The sequence below is a fragment of the Xenopus tropicalis genome, chromosome 9 (assembly GCF_000004195.4).
Source record: "Xenopus tropicalis strain Nigerian chromosome 9, UCB_Xtro_10.0, whole genome shotgun sequence".
NCBI classification, from domain to species: domain Eukaryota; kingdom Metazoa; phylum Chordata; class Amphibia; order Anura; family Pipidae; genus Xenopus; species Xenopus tropicalis.
In genome coordinates, this window is record NC_030685.2 from 56769806 (window position 1) to 56790544 (window position 20739).

At 39.8% G+C, this 20739-nt stretch overlaps 1 protein-coding gene across 2 annotated transcripts; it reads right to left on the bottom strand.

The window, feature by feature from the left end:
* Window positions 1-482: 482 nt before the first annotated feature.
* Window positions 483-13662, bottom strand: myl1 (myosin light chain 1). Of its 2 annotated transcripts, none has more exons than XM_012970239.3 (7): window positions 5853-6217; window positions 4829-4853; window positions 2761-2904; window positions 2191-2364; window positions 2023-2100; window positions 1565-1607; window positions 483-952 (listed from the first exon to the last, which is right to left on the bottom strand). In XM_012970239.3, the coding sequence occupies exons 1-6, from the start codon at window positions 5853-5855 to the stop codon at window positions 1579-1581; spliced, it is 453 nt and encodes a 150-aa protein (XP_012825693.1). In that variant the 5' UTR covers window positions 5856-6217; the 3' UTR covers window positions 483-952; window positions 1565-1578.
* Between the last annotated feature and the right edge of the window lie 7077 nt (window positions 13663-20739).

Sequence of the window (20739 nt, forward strand, 5' to 3'; positions counted from 1 at the left end):
CTTTATTTTAGACACTAAACACTTAGGTTATATGAATCAGCATCAGCACCCTCTTTATCACCAAGTTCACCTGACAAGTATCAGAATACAATGAAATAGAGAATGAATGAGGGCACCAACCTAACTTGATAAAGTGCTAGGGCAGGGATTAAGGAAATGTTAAACCAAAAATTGCCATAATGATTTACAAGAGGGGTGACCAACCTTTTGTGCTTTAAGCTGTTGTTGGATAAAAACTCCCAGTTCAGTAACTGGAGAAGGGCTTTCTAATGAGCACATTTATTATAAATATGAAATAGTATTGCATAGAGCCTACTGCAATAGCTTATTCCAGATGTTTCAAAAAACTCCATCAGCATTCACATCATTAGTGGTGATATGAATAAATATTGAGAGGAAAATAGACCAACAATTAGGAATTATGTCATATTAGCTACTCCTTTATATATGTTGTGCTCAAGACTTAATGAAAACATCCAAAGTTTCTTTTAATAAAACTTTATTTTTTTGAATACAGAAATAAAATAATTTAACCACTCCACTATCAGAAGGGCCAGTTACTGGAACCTCTGGTAGTGCAGAATTGCAGTGATCTTGAAAAACTGGCCCAAAGCCTTTGGCAGGTTAAATAAAAAGACTTGGTAGCCACCAAATTAGCAAAGGTGTTTATTGACATGTCTTTTTTTTTTTTTACAGTGCTCCATGGTATGGTACACAGATCTGCCTAGAAGATTTCGCCACCAACTTTGTCGGGGGTTGCATCGTCCTGTTTGATCCGTTTTAAATATTGGCAGGGTTCATGAAAGTAAATGTTGAAATTCCAGTGATGAAAAATAAAAAAAAAATGGTGGGTGTATTGTACAGTTCAGTTCCGTATAGTTAGTTGTAACCAGTTGCTGGTTTTTGTACAGTTCTGGTGCTCCCGGTGTTCTGAGACATTCTTGTGACAGTTCTAGAAAGAAGGATGGAAGAAATTATTGTCACTTGGAGAAGACACAACACATGGCATTCAGTAAAACAGGTGCTATAAATGGGAAGAATTATATTTAGTGCATAAGGCACAAGTACAGTGCAACCCAGGAGCACAAACACTGCAGCAAGTTTCATTGATAGTCATTAAAGCTGTTCTTTGTGTTTAATCATGCAAAGTGGAAGTGCCTCAAAACGATTTTATTAAGTTATAAACTTAAAGTCATACTGGATAAGGGTTTATTTTGTGGTTTTCATTATTCACCAGCTAGATGTATAACTAAAAGACTAGTAACCAATTTAGTTGGATTGTTACAGCTTATGGGCAAACATCCCAAGCATTATGCATATCCATGACCTGCTCTATCCTGTTCTATCACTAGAGAACAAACTAACTTAAAGTTTCATTTTTAAAGCTAATAGCCAGTGTGGTTTCACTTAATACAGAATTGCCTATTCTCATATACACATACACACATTCATTATTACTTTGAATACCCATTAATAATTAATTAATGCTAAATTATTGAGCTGCCCTGTGTAAAAATAGCCCTAGGAGCTTTGTTCATTAAAAGCAAAGAAGAATGGCACATACCTTGAGATATCCGCTTAGACGGACATGATGTGTTTCACAAAGGCTGTGGATAAAAGTAGGATGAAGAATTATAAGACATACATTGAATGAGCAACTCATAACACAACAGAAGTATTTAAATTCTGCTTAGCCTTAACTTTCTAGACTTCAAACCCATGTCCATGACTTCCAAACATACTCAGCTAAATGTTTAAAAGCTCCTGGAGAGGTGTAGGCTCCAGATGCCTGTTCTTTAGGAAGGTTGTTGGGCATGGCAAATATGATTATCAGTTCTGTGTACACTGCATCTTCTTAATGACAACAAAGATAGTATGTATAAATTAGCCTTATGCGGCATATTAAGACAAGACAAAAAGTTGCAGCGGTCAGCATAAGTAGCTCCGAAGATCACAGGAGTTAATACTATGGGAAAGTAACACTAGGTAAAAAAGTCCTTAATGCAGGAAATGAACAGCTACCTTCATAGTTGATACAGCCGTTGGAGTCTTCCTGACCTGCCAGAAGAGCTTCTACTTCCTCCTCCCTCATCTTCTCACCTGTTTGGATAAAGTCAATGCATTATATTAGTTATTGTTTTTTTGCAGGACCTTGGAAGATGCACTGGCAGGCAGAAGTGGAGTCCTTACCCAGAGTGGCCAGTACGTGACGAAGCTCAGCACCCATAACAGTGCCGTTGCCTTCCTTGTCAAAGACACGGAGACCCTCAACAAAGTCTTCAAAGGAGCCCTGGTCCTTGTTGTTGGCAACGGCCTGCATCATGGGCAGGAACTGCTCAAACTCAATCTTCTTGGCGTTCATCTCTACAGAAGAAAAAATGATACACGTAAGGTTTAATGGAGGAATTGAAAACATATGAACATATTGATATGCTTAACAAGGTCAGTTGGAAAGTCCTGTGCTTCATAGATACTAAGCAATTCTGTAAAACAAATAAAACAAGTGTTTACAGGGGCTTTACCTCATGTACAGTGATAAAGGTCTGGGCAGCATGATATATGCCAAGGAGCATAGTCTCCATTATGAACTGGGAGGATTATATTTGTATATATTTGACTATATATATGGTCTCACTACACCCAAATAACATTTATTAGTATTTTTTCGCATTGACCTCAAATGCTTTATAGTCATATTGAATGCTGTGGTTTTTAATTATAGCAAATTTAAGCTCCAAGTATCCAAGGCCCTCTACTCACCTTCAGCAGAGGGGTTGCCCAGGACCTTCTTGACCTCAGCATTTGTGGGGTTCTGTCCCAGAGCTCTCATCACATCAGCTACCTGGTTGAGGGCAATTTTGCTGTCTCCTGTCCTGTCAAAGAGCAGGAAAGCCTCTTTGAAGTCTGTAGAAAAAAAACATTAAAACATTAGAATTGATGTGTATAGGGTTAAGCTGGCTATGCACCAAAGATATTTGCCTGGTTGGGGCAACAATTGGATCATCTTAGGGGGCCTATGCAGGCACATTTGGAAAAATGATCATGCCACTGGTTTGCCCTATATATGGATCAATAAGCTGACACAGGCCTTGTAAAGCTCCAATGTACAGTGAAAATGGTAAACAATGTTTTTTTAATTAAAGTGACAGCAATATGAAAATTGTTCTCTACTCATAAGTAGGAGCTGCCATACTGATTGCTGTGTCAGAGGTATTCTCTACAGACATTCATAGAAGATGACAGAAAATTCTTAACAGATGTAGCCTACTAGGAACACTTAAGCCACATAAAGAATTATGGTAGTTCCTGCTCTTTTGACTACATGTGACTATGCATGTTATTTATACATATTTAAGACATGTATACAGATTAAAGGGAATATAAATAAAAAACAAATCCAAGTTACCAAATAGGGCAAACTATGCAACCCCATTTGTCCTATTAGTGTCCATCCAAACTCATGGAAAATGAAGTGAGAAAGAGATTTTTTGCGTGATGCACAGCTCCTCTTCATTTGGGATATATGAAACTGGGTTATTTTAAGAGTAGCAGTGATGGGCTTCCAAATGTAGCCAGAGATGGTTTTTACGAGCCCTGTAATAGCTGCTAATGTTAGCAAAGGGTCAGGCCTCTTGTAACTGGATAGCCTGCAGTAGAGATCCGGCCGAGGAGCAGTACTGTAACCCGTCTGCTACTGCTGCCCAGTATGATAATTGCCATTCTTGGCATACACACCTGTCAGTACTGGGCTCTTTTCTACAGCATCTGTCTTCACAAATGCAAAGTGACAGGCAAGGTGGGGAATCTGGCAGCTTCATTTTCAAAGGGAGCTAAATATGCCAGTGTGTTACTGACACTTATCTTCTGCCTTTACAGCTACAGGGCCCCATGCAATGCCAGCAAATGGAGCCTATTCAGTTAAAGCAGTATGTTATATTTGGGGCCCTGGAGGTGTGGAGTTTTAATATCACTAGCAAAGCACAACAGTCAAAGCTGGCAGGGGATGCTGGGAGTTGGAGTTCAGAAGAGAGTGAGGGCTCAATAAAACAGCATGAAGTTGTACAGGAATAGCAGAACTCCAGCTGATGTTTAACTGTAACTCCCAGGTCAAACCACTCCAGCATGGAGGGGGAATCTGTTTCCCATTGTATGCCTTACATCCTAAGCTGTGAGTGGGCTTTAGTGTAGGACCTGGTAGGAAGTGAAGAGTGCAACTGAAATATCCCCTGCTTGCATGCAAAATTATGTCAAGGGTTCAGTAGTTTTGTTTTTAAATTATATTTGTGTAATGGTAGTTCCTGCAGTTATTTCCTATAGAAGAAGAACACCCAGGGCAGTGCAAGGTGCTCTAAGTATAATGCAGTATTTTACATAATAAGGAGTTAGATACATTCATTCATTGGCACACAGTTCTGCCATATGAAAGACCCTGGTACCAGTGCCCATTATAGACAGCTTTTATCTAAAGAGCTTCCAGACTGCCTCCCTTACAACTTACCATCCTGCTGATCCTGGGAAAACTCGATCTGTCAAAGAAAATGAGCCACAGAGAAAAACATGATTTACTATGGCCTATTGTATGTTTAGGTTCCCAGCATTCCGAAGTCCAAATATGAAACTCGTGCAAACAGGACTGGCAGGCAGCTGGAACCCAGACTGGGCCGGTAATAAAGACAAGACCTATACATCCTGTTTTGTCTATTTCTTTTGATTAACATTGAGATCTTCAATGGTTTTTGGGCAAGACCAAGGAAATCAATAGATGGAAAAACCATAGCAAATTTAAAGGCTTTGCTGTAGCTCCAGCTTAAAGTGACATTGCACTTACCAGCAACTTCATCAGCGGAGAAAGACTGCAAGGGAGAGAGAGAAAAGACAGAACTAGTATTGTTGCCAATGCACTGACAGACTGGAAACATTGCTTTATACGAAATGCACTGTGTGATGGGTAAACTATACTAAGCATCTAGGCACTACACTTTCACATTCTGCTGTCCAGAAACAATGAGTTTATATGCTTCATGTCTCAGGGAGACATTACTGTAGGTAATTAGGGCATCCATTTAAAACCCTGTTATTTATCCTTTCTTCCTCCGATGTTGCTAGACTACCGCTCTCAGCTAAATTCAACATACACACAAAGGTAGTGCAACAACATATGGGGAACTGAGGTTAGAAAACAAGGATTAAAAGGGACAGTAAAACATCAAGATAGATAGGTCTTGATTGCATTCACAAAAATATATATAGTATATACATGCATCTATATGAAGGCATATGAGCCCATTGCCCGACACCTAGAGTATATTATGTTTTGGAACATGTTACATGTATATAGCTGGCTTTATATCAAGCAATGTCAGAACATAATATTAGCTATAAAGCAAGCTTATTCTTAAATGTTGTAGTCCCCTATCATAGCACCATAACATAGGTTACTTGGGCCTAAAAGTGCTGGTAAAAACAAGTTTGTATTTATACAAAATCATTAGCCATCTTTATGCAAGTTGGGAAATGGAAAAACAAATATTTTTAATGATTGTAATAATCATTAAATTGTAGCTAAAATCAGTATTAGAAGCAGAGTCTATGCTGGGCCTGGTATGTTGGTGTCTGATAAATAGGCTGCAGTTTCCAAATGAGATAAAAAGGAAGAGTTAGAGCAGAAGAGTAATATTTGCATTAAGCAGACAGAATGGCTGTAGTTTAACAAGACTCTCCTGAAACTCTTCTCCCTTTAGTATTTGGAAGAAACTCTGTGGCCCATAGGCTAAAGCTGTAGAGCTAAGGGCCACAGTGCTGTACTAGGCAGCCTAGAGCTTGGGATGCTAGAGGAAAGCAGTTGCACCCACCATGTTGAGCTTGGCTTGGGGAGACGAGCAGGGAGCTGAGGGATGTCCGACCGAGGGCTTGGAGCGTGTGGTCCTTCTGCTCTGGCCCTTCTCCTCTTATTTAACCGGGGGCAGAGACACGCCCAGGCGGATCGGGTGTCAGATGGGCAGCTGGGCCCGCCCCCTGGGCACTTTTTAGCTTTCTTAGGGCAAAGGGAAAGGAGGGATCCCGTTGCACTTCCAGCACTTGGGAGGGCTATTATTAGCTCGGCCGGGCCCTGACTCGCTTTCATGGCTTTCACCATCATCAGCACATTTTCTCCGGGGAGGGAATTTTAGACTTTGACTAGATCTGCCAAATTTGGGGTATATCCGAGAGACCCTTAGCTTTGTTTATATGTAATGTCTTGATAAGTTAACTCACAGTATAGCCCTGCTCTTATTGCCTGTCTTCCTTACATCGCCTGCTGCAAAACTTCCGAAGTCTCCTTACAGCTTTTTATGGGATGTTGGGTGCTGTAGTTCAATTCGTGTCTGCAATGCATTACCCCGATAGGCCTTATCGTCTTTATTCTGCCCTCGCTTTCTTAATATGGAATAATTGTCATCGCTTTTTTGTACTGAAGATCTAAATCCAGCGATTTATCAATATAAAGCCAATACTTATAACCTTTACTGTTATCAATACAAGGAGTTCTAAATGCCGTTGGGGGTATTTTCGTGTTCATGTATCAAGCAAATTTAAGTATATACACGTATTTAGCGCATTTACTACACATATAAGGTATTTGAATTTAGAATACTTATATAAATACAATCCTACTTGCTAGAGCAGAACAGGTCCGACCTGTTCTGTTACTATCCCGCTTTAAGGAAAATCTTATTTATTCCTACACCGAGTATATTATTATATATTATTGTGTGTTTGATTATTATAGTATTAGGCATGTGATATGTAGACAACGTGAGCTAAAAATAGATCATTTATTACATAATTAAACGAAACTGGGAAAGGCCAAGCTAAAGGTTTAGAAACGTCTACACATAAGTAGGCGAGAGGCGCCATCTAGTGTCCATAGTGGAAACTTGCATTCGTAAGCCGCAGAGTTTAGCAGCTAATAAAAGGATTTGGGTGAATGGGCAGTGGGGATAGGGAGCGTTACTCGATGCTTGTTTAGTAGGAAGGGTGTAGGTTATACACGTATTCAAATTAAAGCATATACTTGTGACATTTATGTTTAACTTTAAGAGTTTATTTAAGCCACTTCTGCTTTAAAGCAAAATGATCTGTGAGCCCAACAGTAGTGCAGGGTCACTGGACAAGTGTGTTGTTGCCACCCCGGGGAACCAAAGGTTAAAAAATGTCGCATTTATATATAGACTGCTCTGAGTCTGCTGTCAGGGCGCAGATTTGTCTATAGATAGTCATTTCTGCTCATTTAAGGTAAAATGGCAAGAGCTTTCTTTAACACCAGATGGATGCACAGGGAATCACAGGTTGACTGCAATGTTCCCTGTACAATGGCATGTGCTGACATTGCTCAGTGTTATTTTGTTATGTGGTGACCTGAATTACTAATAGGTTCTCTCTCCTACATGCTTTTAAGTACTAATAATACGCAACACAAAAAATGTACTAAAAATAATGAGGTACAGCAAAACACCAGTGTCCTCAGCCAGGCAGTTGCTGGCTGAGAATTCTGGGACTTACAGTACTGGACTAAGAGAAAAGCCACCAATTGGGTTGATCTTGTTTTAAAAATGTACACTCATATGTATATAAGGCAGCATTTGTGCACCATTACATGCCATTAAATATAAATAAAATCAATTCCAGCAGTGGTCAAATTAAACCTATTTGCCTGCTAATATTGTAATATTGTGTCTTTAGACATAAATCCTATCTTTCCTTGCATCCTAAATCCACAGCTTTTGCTGCTGCAGCGTGCATGTGTGCTAATTGTAGTACAGTCCCTTCTGTCAGTGCATTGCACCAAGTTATGAATGGGTTAAACTCTCTCTTGTTACCAACCGTGCCGCCTTCCATCACCGAGAAGTCTCCTGGCAAGTGAATCAGTTAGGAACACATTGGTACATAACATGCTCAACCCAAACACATGCACATAAACAAAAGCCAAAAATAATGTCACCATATGTGCAAAAGGCTTGGCCTTTAATAAACAACACTAGGTACTTGGTACAGCTGCTTCAGAATGCCAACTCCCAGTGTACCCTCTGCTAACTCAGCTCAAGAGGGATGCTGGGAATTAAAGATTCGAAACAACTGTTCTGGTATATACTATTGCCCCTTAGGGTGCAACATGCTGGACTAATATTCAATATGCTGTCAAGATTAGATTGTAAGTGTTAGTATCATAATAAAAGTAAAGATTTTATTAATATTATGTGTGGTATTTCTAGAGGTGGGATTTGGTGGATGGGGCTAAAAGTTAAATATAACTTCCCTGCAATCAGGTCCTTTTAAATAAATGGGCATAAGAAACATGTACCCCGGGTGTCAACCCAAACTTTTTATCTGCAATAGCCAGATCTTCCCAAAATGGTAACCCTCTAATCTGGAAGAGCTTTAAACAGTTGTATTCCATAAAAAGGAGTAATAATCCCTTCACTAGCACCGCCATCCAGGTCAGGTCTGGACTTAGATTCATAATAGGCCCTGGCATTTCTGATACACAGAGGCCCCAAAGCTTCCCACAGGCCCAATAAATAGTGACTGTCTATGGCATTTTACAGCAGCCCTTTTGGCATTTGCCCAAATCTACAGATTGCCAGTGTGAGCCTGATCCATTCCATACATTGAAAAAGCACAGGCATCAAAAGTTGGCCACTGTGAGTTTGTAGGGACCTCACTAATGGGATCTTGGGATAGCCTTCAGCAAAAAATAGAAAATGTGTGTTGTGAGGTACAAAACTCTCTAAAGGGGAAAAATTCTAAAAAAGCTCAGGACTGTGCTAAAATTTGTGCATCATTAGGTGTATGTTATAAGTCTCTGGCATTGGCAAGTCACTCTGTATAATATGGCAATGTTTTAACTATAGCTTTAATTTGGTAGACTGGGTAGGCAAGGGGTTAAATGTATGGATTTGTTGGTTTCCTGGTGTTTAATTCGTTTGTTACCCTCCATACATTGTACAACAGTAAGTGTGCCGCAGACATAGTCCCACAATATCTAAAGGGTTGCTAGTTTCCCCCAGTACTCTGGTGAATGCCAGACAGAACAAACACCTTTCTAGGCTTATAGTGCCAGCCAAAGTAATCCCTTTCCTGGGCCCTTTTATCTCCTGGCATGCACAAACAAAGTCTGGCTATGTGGCTCCAAATACTTCAGAAAACCAAATGTAAATGTAACCTTCATTCTGCCAGTCTGTTTATGCCATGTACATAGCTATCACTGCTGCCATCTGTCACATTCTATTTCAGAGGCATGTTCCTGGCATGGATACACAACTCTGCACTTCAGCTGGACTACAAATCCCAGCATCCCGCACCAGCTCAGTTGATATAGGAAGGGGTGGGGTTTTGGGAATTGTAGTTTCACAACAGCTGGAGCAATGAAGGTTTCCTGTGTTTGCCTAATTATCTTTGTATTAGCAAGTGGCTAAAATAATAACAGTTAAGTTATGGCAACTGGAGGCCTAGTGAGAGCATGCTGCTTTCTAAGAAGTTTTTATGGGCACTATTAACTCTCTTCCATCGCATAATTCATTTTCATAATATGGCCACCAAGCCTGTAGTTTAGTGAAGGGCTGTCCAAAGGGAGGGCCGTGGGCCAGATGTGGCCCCCCATAGGATTTTGATGCCCCCCAACTTGCTCAGAGTCTCCATAGACTTCCCTATATGACATCATTATGTTAATTTAATCAGGCCCTATAACATACAGTATGAGCTATAATTGGCCCACTGCATGTAATTAATTGGACAGCACTGGTTTAGTGGATAACCATTGCATTACATGGAATTAGTTGGCAGCACTGATTTAACCATGTTACTACTTGGAAACAAGTCCAAGTGTAAGAGTAGGCCTAACTAGTCTTATAGTATGACTTTTATATTATATTTGTATACATATACAGTATATTTTGAGTCAGTCCCTAAGCTCAGTAACTGACAGCAGCAGTAAATAAAATGGGGATAAGTTGAAGATCACAAGATCTGTTAAAGCCACAGGCCTTCACCGCTAAAGAACTATGGTGGCCTTTTCTAGTAAAGAAGCCCAAAACACAAGGTATAGTATTTCAGTATTAAGTATTTTTTAAGCTTTAGTTCTTCATTAAAGAGGGAGACCTATGATATATATGTATTCATTAACTTTGGAGACAAACATCATCAGTGATGTTGACCAAAACAACCAATCTGACCAATCTGCTTTTGTTTTCTAACTTGTAGGGGACCATTAAAATCAAATTGCCAATTGGTTGCTATGACAACATTACCAGTGATATTTGTCTTCAATGTTAATAAATACGCCCCCTAGTGTGTGGATGCATAGATTTGGGAACAGCCTGTACAGGAAGAATAAATATGTAATTGGCAGGTGTAGGACCCTTAAAATATGCGGACACGATCTCCCCTTTAAAATAGGATATGCTTTTAGTAAGAGCAGCTGAATATATCCAAATCATTTTACAAGTGTCCACAGTTAAGAGGATGTCTTGTTCCCTGTGTTCCATGGAACTAAAAGACTTTTTAGTCTGACAGTTGCAGCTGCCAGTTTGCCTTGCTAAATCATAACTTCAAAACTGGATAAAAGATATAATATCTAATACATACACACTGCAGGGCTGATTAGTTGCACTACATTACACTGTATCTGTACAGTTTTCTGTATAAGTATGTGGTATGCATCCAAACTAATCATTAACTAGCCCCTCAATGGGCATATTATACATTTTTAGGGAGGAAATATCAATGCCAGGGGAGCCAGCAGCTGCTGGGGGTCATATAAAATGTACATGATGGGTGGCTGTGAAATGTGTCACTCTGCACTATGCATTTTAAAATGGCAATCACCAGTAAATAGGAGGGTCTGCTAAGCTGACAGTTGGTTTAAGTGTACCATTGGGACATGCTATTACATATACTACCTGACATGACCAGCAGATAGCAGTGGTGGGCAGTAAAAAAAAAGAAATAGCTGCAAGGTTTGGTACATGTATGGGATCTATTATCCAGAATGCTTGGGACCTTGGGTGATATAATAAAGACATGTAGGTTGGGGGCAACATTAATTACATAGCATAACTATCATTATTAAACAGACAGTAATGTATGAGCATTCTTAGAGCGTATTATATACAGGAAAAACCTTCTGTGAGAAGAGAACATTCATAGACTTCATTAAATACATCTATACATTAATCAGCCGGTGCTAAAGCATTACAGCAGCTCCATCTATTGTATTAAATCATATAGTCATATATATTGCTTGTGTGTTTAAAATGGCAAGCAATACATTGCAGCTTTAGCCTGCATTTATATGAAAAGAAAAACTCAAAGCTTTCCTGTATATAAAACAGAAAATAATTACTGTGTTTAACAAGATGATATTTTCTAGTGAACTCTAAATGCTGTATGTAATGAAAAGGCAGCCTCTACAAATAAATAGGAAAGGAAACATAGGAGAATATGCATTGGGACACTGTATGTGGCAGCTCTTCTAGTGATGGTTTTGTGCACCCAGTATCCCCATTATAAACCATTAGTTGTAATCTGCCAAATTGTTGCTTCTTTTCTTCATAGATACAGCAGCTGCTAGCCATAGTGCTTAGGGCTGTGCTAGGCAGATATAGGACAAAGCTCCAGACCTGCCATTAATATTCCTTATTAGGAAATTTCCCATCAGATGCAGAGTGATCCCCATTTAAACACCAATCAGCCAGTCAAGGAGGTTGGGTTATTTTGGGAGGGTTAGTGGAACTATCTTGCCACCTGTCATTCTCAACCCCACACACTTAATAACGTTTCACAAGCAGAGAAAGGAACAAGCTGTCAGACCACACAGAAAGCACCATTTCCAGCAAACACTTGCAGTAAGGATATGCTGTGTGCAGTCACTGACATATATGGGGCAACAATTCCCATTCACTTTTTTAACTCATGTCTTAGGGCTCACACACTGTACATAGTGCCAGAACTTTCCATTTAACCTTCAGCAATGGGCTCTAACAGTACTTGTAGCTGTTGTGGAAGGGGTAAGTAAAATGGCTTTCTAAACTCTTCCAGAGGTTCAACAATAATAATAATAAATAAAATATTTTGTATAGAACTAATAGTCATTAACTAATTATTTTCTTAAATGGGGCACTAAATAAACAGTTGTTATAATGTTTTCTGATAGCACCCCTGGACCTGGACTGAACTTACCCAACTGCTACCCTGTTCATTGTAAACACCCCAACTCTGTTACCCTGCACCAAAAACTGTTACCCTGCTTACTGGGAGCCCCTTAAAACTCTAATGTGATCCTGCTTACTGGGAGCCCCCTAAAACTCTAATGTGACCCTGCTTACTGGGAGCCCCCTAAAACTCTAATGTTACCCTGCTTACTGGGATTCCTCCAAAAACTCTGTTACCCTGCTTACTGGGAGCCCCCTAAAACTCCAATGTTACCCTGCTTACTGGGAGCCCCCTAAAACTCTAATGTGATCCTGCTTACTGGGAGCCCCCTAAAACTCTAATGTTACCCTGCTTACTGGGAGCCCCCTAAAACTTTAATGTGACCCTGCTTACTGGGAGCCCCCTAAAACTCTAATGTTACCCTGCTTACTGGGAGCCCCCTAAAACTTTAATGTGACCCTGCTTACTGGGAGCCCCCTAAAACTCTAATGTTACCCTGCTTACTGGGAGCCCCCTAAAACTCTAATGTTACCCTGCTTACTGGGAGCCCCCTAAAACTCCAATGTTACCCTACTTACTGGGAGCCCCCTAAAACTCTAATGTTACACTGTTTACTGGAAGCCCCCCTAAAACTATAATATTACACTGTTTACTGGGAGCCCTCTAAAACTCAAAAAATCTAAAGTTACTGTGTTTCCTGAGAGCACCTGTAAACTCAACTGTTACCCTGCTTATTAGGAGCACACTAAAATACTACTCTGCTTACTGTTTTCAACCCAAAACATTAATGTTACACTGCTTACAGTTGGCACCCCAAAACTGTTCTCCTTCTTAAATCAAAAGTAATCTTTTTTTAATCTACCGCAGTAATGTAATAGTGGTAAATAAGTATATAGAGATAAATAAAAAGCTGAAATATATGTGAAGTCTTGGGTATCACTTCCACAGCTATCTAGACCCTGTGGAAGCAATTATTTATGTCTGAAAAACTACACTAAATCTGTGAAAATCTGCCCATTGTTTAGCAGCTGAAGTGTAACAGTGCTGGGCAGCTGATGGCTACTCTGTTGCAGAAATATTGCCTGTTTCTAGTTAGAAATCTCCAAGTCCCAAGACTGCTTATAGTTGCATAGACTGCCCATACTTTTGCCTTGTTGAGTGTGAGAGACCCCAATGCCATGTCCCTGACTGTCCCGTAACCACACACAGCACATCTCTTTGCAAACCCTGTTACCTTGACGCTGGACAGATCGAATGCAGGTTGTTTGGGCTTTTCTGGTTCTGGGGCAGGTGCAGGTGCTGGGGCAGCAGCGGGTTTAGCCTCAGGTTTCTTCACATCCTTCTTGGGTGCCATTGTGCTGGTTTTAGTTTAACAAGGGGTAGAAATAAAAAAGGAATCCAAAAAGAAAGCAGCCCAAGTGTTTCTTGAGGGAGGAGGTAAGACCAGGATGATCTTCAGCCCAGAGCCTAGAAGTGGGACCAATGTGTTTTTCACTATAAGGCCATATTTATATTTCACTCAGTACATAACACAATCTCCACTCATGCTGCTGGATTGGACAGTTCCCCAGGCAAGGAGGATGTCATGAGGGCTAAGTCTATAAATGGAATATGAGGGTCAGAGCAACATCAACTGATGGGACCTATTTTTTTTAACCTCCACGGGTATTTAGGATAAGTGCAAAGGACAAACACACATGATAAAGAAGCCTGGAAAGCAGTTGTTGACATTTTGTTACAGGTGGGAACATTCTGCTCCCCTTCCCCCCCCCCCCACTGGAATGTTAGATCTTCCTTGGCCATTAATCATGAATTCGCCCTCCTACACCCCCCTCCTCCCTCACCACCTCCCCTCATTCCCAGCAACTAACCCTTTAAATGTTACTAAAGCCTCCCAATGGATTTGATTTCATTCAGGAATTTTTGACCTAAAGGTTTGGTATGCAGCACCCGAGTAATAATATGGAGCCCCCCTTCCAATACTCCCTGATCCTAAAGTCTCCTCCCCAATTCTCTTCTTTTTCATTTGCAGAAACTGTTGATCAAGCAGAGAGGCAGCAGAAGGTTTAAAAATAAAGGCAGACGTATATGGCAAGTCGTCCTTGTCACCTCCTCCTGTTTCATAGAGAATGTACTGTACGCACAGGCCCCATCCTATCGGACATCTCCTGTTGCTGCTTTTGTATATTAATTACATATCGAAACGGAGCCATCTCTTTATTTATTTCATATTGCGTATCCTGCAAGATGAAAGTAAAGCCACAAAGCAAGTATTGAAGAATGGATGAACCTTAGGTTTAGGATAAAATCAACTATGCTAATATATATACAAAGTATATATATTGCCATGTATATGTGTGTGACCTTACTGTGTGTGCGCATAGCTAGAAAGACTTGGATGGATGTTCCTCTGTAAAATTAACAGAACCATATACAGGTATGGGATCGATTATCCAGAAACCAATTATCCACAAAGCGCCAAAATACAGAAATGCCATTTCCATGGAGTTCTGTTTAAGCAAACAGTTCTAATTTATAACCTATTTCCTTTTTTCTGTAACAATTTTTTTTAGTAGCCATATGGCATGCTGCTCTAATGAACCCTTTGCAAGAAAACTCCTGGTCCCAAAGCATTCCAAATAATCAATTCCATACCGGTATTTTTTTATAGGTTTATCTTACACCAGTATTAGTGCATTCTGCACTGTTGCCAACTATATGCTGCCTTTGTATGCCAAATGGCCAATAAAATATCTCCATGCAAGGCATTGAAGTGCTCTGTTACAAGAAGAAAATGGCACATCCGTTATAAGTGCTCGGTGCAGCGGTGAGTGACATGCCGTGTGTGCCCAAGTGTGTATGTGTTTGTCCTCCCTTGTGCCGCCACTGTACGTGTAAATACGTTCGTGCCAAACCCAGTCACTCTGATCATCTCTCCCTGTCTGTGAATGAAAAGCTCCTCGCTCAGCTCCTTCCCACAGGATGGATTATTTTCTGGTGACTTTGGGATAAAATCTGACACTTAAATAGGGCTGCAGACTCCAGCTGTTTCCCTCTAATATGTGCAAAGCAATCACTGCCATAATTCATGTCCTTGTAAATCCGTGCTGGGAAAGGTTTTATATTTAGAAAACACCTTTGGCATCTTTGTGCCAACGTCTTGTTTCAGTTCTTCGCAAAACTATATTTTGCTCTATAATTAGCCCTTTGTAGTGAGGGAGCTCTCCAGAGCAGGCAATTAATTGGTTAAATAAAAGTCTAATAATTTGATTGCATTTATTTATCATTATCTGACATTATCATGGTTATTAGATGTCCAAAGCAATTACTGCAGGGGAATTAGGATCAGGTATAAAACATATATAAATATGATGTGTCTCATCTGAAAACTCGCTTCTGGTTTATATGGGTTATGGCATTTTAAAAGCAAGCTACAATATAATAAAGGTGCTGTTGTGTTTGTGCTATTTCACACAATTATATTGGCACAGTATATAATATCTACTGCCTACTGTGGTGCCAAACTCACTCTAGTTAAATCACACACTGTACGATCAATATCATGCCAGGGAACATGGTGGGAACCCAAAATAACCTGCTCCTCCCCGAAGAGCTTACTTGGTGTGTCAGCAAGATTGCAAGAAAATGCCTCTTCTTCAACACAGTCCTACTGCCTCTCAGGGTTAGGTGCGTGGGAGTGCTACAGTGGGTTTTCCTAGCTCCTAAGCTCCAGGGTGCATTATTATTTAAGGAAGGATTAAAAGCCTGTATATATACTGTATATATAGGGTTATGTTCAGCAAAAGGTAGACTATAACTCATCACAGGTTCCCAGAGGGAAATACCACCACTCACTTGCTTGGGATTTTTAGGGACATATTTATGAGATAGTAAAAGTGAGAGGTTACTATTTGATAAATAGTAAGATCCGTGCTTCAAATGGCAGTGTGTGGCAGCTACCAGAGGTGGCAAAACACTACTCTCTTCCACCGCTGTTCCACTTGCTCACTGCCTCTCCACTGCTCTCGCTTGCCCATTCAAAGAATAAGTCAGGGCAGGCAGGAGCGACATGTGTTATGCAGTCATTTTTTGGGGAAAATTGTGCCCCACGTAGTAGCACCCTAGGCAGCTGCCTATCCTGCTTTCTCCAAGTTCTGGCCCTGTTAGAAAGAGTATGAATTATCATTTCACAACAACACCTGCTTACGTTCCAGTGTATATGGATGAAAAAAGGTTTTAAAACTGACGGTGAGCATAGTTGTTTGGAGCAGAGTTGCTATGACCCAGGCCAAAAAAACCCACTGGTTTGAGAACTCCACCCTCTCACCACCCTATGTGTTGCTCCTGAGTACCATAAAAAAAAGATATTAATTAACTCTCATTACATTATAATATTCTCGTTATAATTTCCATTTCTCTCATCCATTCCTCAATCAAACAATAGATGGCAATAATACAAACAACATATAGGAGATGGCAGAATAAGTATTCTGGATTATTTGCCAGTTGTTCTGCTGGCGAGGCTTAAAGGATTTAAACTCTTGCCAAATTACTTATCAGTCATTTTCTCAACTTGGGCATCCATACAGAAAATAAAGGGTTTTTCACTATGCAAGGCCTGCAGTTATTATATTCTGACACAATTAGCTTCAAGTACATAGAAAGATAGTAAAGCATTTGCCTTAGTACAGACATATGCAGTCCAACTGTTATATCTTTGAATTACTACAGTATATGCTAAACTGTAAAATAATTCTAGAATGTGTGCAGTTTGCAGTCACCCAAGTACATAAATAATCCCTTCTTTTACCCTACATATATTCCCATTTGCATTCATTGATCTGTGCATTACTGTGTTACATTATTACACAGTAAGTATGTGCATTTCCTCCAGCTTTATGAAGGGCACCATAGATGTTGACCTGTATATATATGGTTTCAGCAATGTTCTTGGGATTAAACAGTAAAGAATGCCATGGTTTGCCTGATGGTATTAAAGGGAACATTAATGTACTTTACAAACCATATAGAATTGAAATTTTCAGAATGGAATATGTGTCATTTTGGAAACACATCCTGCTATCCCATTGGATTTCAATTTCAATTCAATATCTTTCAGAGAATCATTTGTACATAGTCTAACACATTGTCCTTGGTGCATTGATGCTTTTATTTTAATGACCTTCAGCAAAAAGTGATATCAGGGCTCCCCCATTGGATGAAATTTTAAGCAGATGATTTACTCCTGCTGCCCAGTTGGGCTGCTACTTGCTGCATCAGATTACTTATGTACCTCTTTTAATAAAATCTTGGATTGTAGTTTGACCTTTCAGTGGACACAATGCTTTTCCATCTGTTTATCCCTGGATATCAGAGGAATTAGCACTTCGGGCTGCAGTCAATGGAGATACTTGAAGGCAGATGGAGAATATGTTGCTATGCCCGAATAACAGCTCTCATCTATGTGAGCACTGAAAGAAATTCTAATGAAGGATTATCACACTTCAGTGCATAATAACATAATTTATTTTCCTTCTGGGCACCTGCTTTCCTTCTTCTGGCCCTTGTGATCTAATAAGTCTTTTTATATGATACTACAGCTTGAATATATGTTCCTATCCTAAAGAATAAGAGATTGTCAGGGGGTTGCATATGAGATAAGTTTCAGCCACTGGGTACAGTTTCAGCATTGCTAATTCTTGCCATTATAGAGCACTAAAATTGTTTTGTTTTTGAATGAAATCCATTTCCACACCATTGTACACAGGCTCATTTGTTCAAATGGAGATATTTAATTTAGTATAAACAAACCCCACCATTCCCTAAACGGCAACCTTTGTTAGAATTTTAGATAACAAAGCAGCTCATCATACACAGTGCATATCTCTAGGCTGGTACATGTGCATTGGAACTGTGGGGCCAAGGGAACTGCCCCCCCCCCAGAATTTTCCTGCGGGCAGCCAGGCCAGAACACAGGGAAGCTAGAAAACTTTCATGCAGCAGCAAACTCCCACAGCCCCTAGTCTGTTTTACTACATACTCTCTTAAACTAGAAAGTAGAACAGGAAGTTAGTTGGTTTTAATTTGTTGTTACATGCAAACATAGTCACACTTGCCTGCCAAAGTACTAGAAAATCTCTTAGTGGGCCTCAACCCTAATTGGCATCACCCAAAGACAGTTGCCATCGTTAAACTTATTTCCACCACATGACCCACATAAAATTCACCTTACTGTTTTACAACACATTTCTGTAGTTACAGACACATTAAATGTATGCCAGTGGGCCTTGCAGCTGCTGTGTTGACTATTGGTTATTCTAAAGAGAAATCTTCAAACAATTAAAATACATTTTTCTTCTCATATTCAATTTAGCCTTGTATATCAGGGTTATGCAGTCATTTTACAGTATTTGTCTTTCATACATTGGGCTGGATGCAATTCAATGCGAACGGCAGACAGCAGAAACTCAACAGAAGTCTATGAGAAAATTTGGAATTTAATTAGATTTTTTTCATCAAATTGAATCTGGACCATTGTTGTGAGATTAGTTGCAAAAAAATGTGCTGTGGTATAACCCGGAGGTTCAGGTCCTCACAGCAAAATCAATTTTAGGCCTCCTTAACCTCTAATATAAGACATTTTTTATAAACTGCTTATCAGTCTGTGCTCTACTGTGCCCCCCTGTACATCCTTGGCTCTTTAGCAGTTGCAGGATGTGCTTCCTTTATAGAAAAGAATGACTTTTCTTCAAAAGCTAAAAATATACCAGAAGTTTCACTTTACTGGGAACCCCACTATCTTTTCCATACAAAGCAACACAAAAACCAATTGGTTTATTAAAATTGATTCACACCCTAAAATGTGGCTTTAAGAATAGCAGGGGTCAGAACAGGAGAGAAAGGAGTGACTGGCATATTGCCAACATTTTTAAGTAGATGTCAGCACAAGGAAATGAGAGTCATGACTGGCTTTATGAATGACTAAATGCCAGTTAGGGAATATAATGGTACCCTTCCTCATTATTTACAGATCGGCCTCTTCAGGCAGAAGAGGCACCTGCCTGTGGTGCAAAGATGGGGGGCGCCAGGCAGACACTCTTGCCCCTGCTACTTGCCCACGACTTGCGCGGCAGCCCCCCCCCCCCCACAATATCACAGCGCATGTGTGTGTGCAGCTTCATGGGTGCGCATGTGGAGGGGAGGGTGCAGCTGACCAAGTGCCCTAGGCAACCCGGCCGGTCACCTCGACCCGCCCCTGGATCTTTTTTAAGAATGAATGACTTACTGTAATTTCCTAAAGATACATCCTTATCCATGTTATTTCTGTCACATCTGACTTGCAGCATGTGTAAAACTATTAATTATCATTTACCTCTCTATGGACACAAAGACATAAATAATCTCTTTTGTTTTGCCCACCTGTTGGAGTATAACCAGTTGTACTGCATGTTAGCTACAATGAGCAAATGCACAGGAGGCTGACAAAGTTTACATCCGTACAAAGTGCCACATAATTTTGGCCCTTTCTTGTCTCCTTCCTTATGTTTTTAGCTTTTTGGAAACCATACAGTATCCCTCATGTCTGTGTGTATTATAAGTCATTCTTATACATCCTGGGGTTTCTCTTTTTGAACCTGTAATTTAGCACTTCTGCCATTAATGCATGGAAGCACAATGCATAAGATAACTTGTGGGCAACATACACAAGCATGCTGCATAAAAAAGATATATTTAGACTACCAAATAGCATTAAAATGAGGCTACCCCCACTTTCCCCATTCATTTCATACTGCAGACATCCAAAATTGATTTCTAAAGCACAGACTGCTAAGGAGCCCTCTCCCTGATACATTTCTGGCAAATTCTTGTAAATTGGTTAAGACTTGAGGATTTGTTAGTTTGAAGTAAAATGAGAATTTTTTAACTCCCACTACAACCTGATTCTATATAACATTCAAAGTTGCTGTATGTGCATGATGACATACATGTTTGAGTTTTCCTTTTAGATACCAGTTGCTAATTTAGTTCATGCATAACTATGCCCAAAACTGGGCATTATTTAACTGGGTGATGCAGTTGATGTGTGTTTACTCACCCAAGTGTTGGAAGGGAGAAACTTATGGAACCACTATGGATGTAATCTTTTTTTTATGTTTTAGTTTCAGTTGTTAGCTACGTTTTCCAATACCCTATTAAAGTTTGATATGCAGATATAGTTGCAATGTATCTGGGGGGAGGGGTTCTATGAAAACTATATGATTTTATAATAGGACCCAATAACATAATAAGTTTTGCCTGCCATGAATCTGATTAAGGACTCTTAACATTTCCAGATGAATTTCCATGATGGCAATCATTGTGATTAAAAAATAGATCAAAACAAAACAAAGAAGCTTTTTGTACAAAATCAAACTTGCCTGAAAAATATATTCATCTTGTTTCAGTGCATAGGACAACAATACTAGGGCTTGCTTATTTATCTATTTAGGGCTTATTTATTATAACTGTATACACAAGTACAAGAGCAGCAAAGGAAGCAAAATCACACCC

Excerpts from the sequence above, each read along its gene's own strand:
- myl1 (XM_012970239.3), bottom strand. Across the intron at positions 2,365-2,760 it reads GGGCAACCCCTCTGCTGAAG|AGATGAACGCCAAGAAGATT; the intron begins GTGAGTAGAGGG and ends TTTCTTCTGTAG. Across the intron at positions 2,101-2,190 it reads TCACGTACTGGCCACTCTGG|GTGAGAAGATGAGGGAGGAG; the intron begins GTAAGGACTCCA and ends TTATCCAAACAG.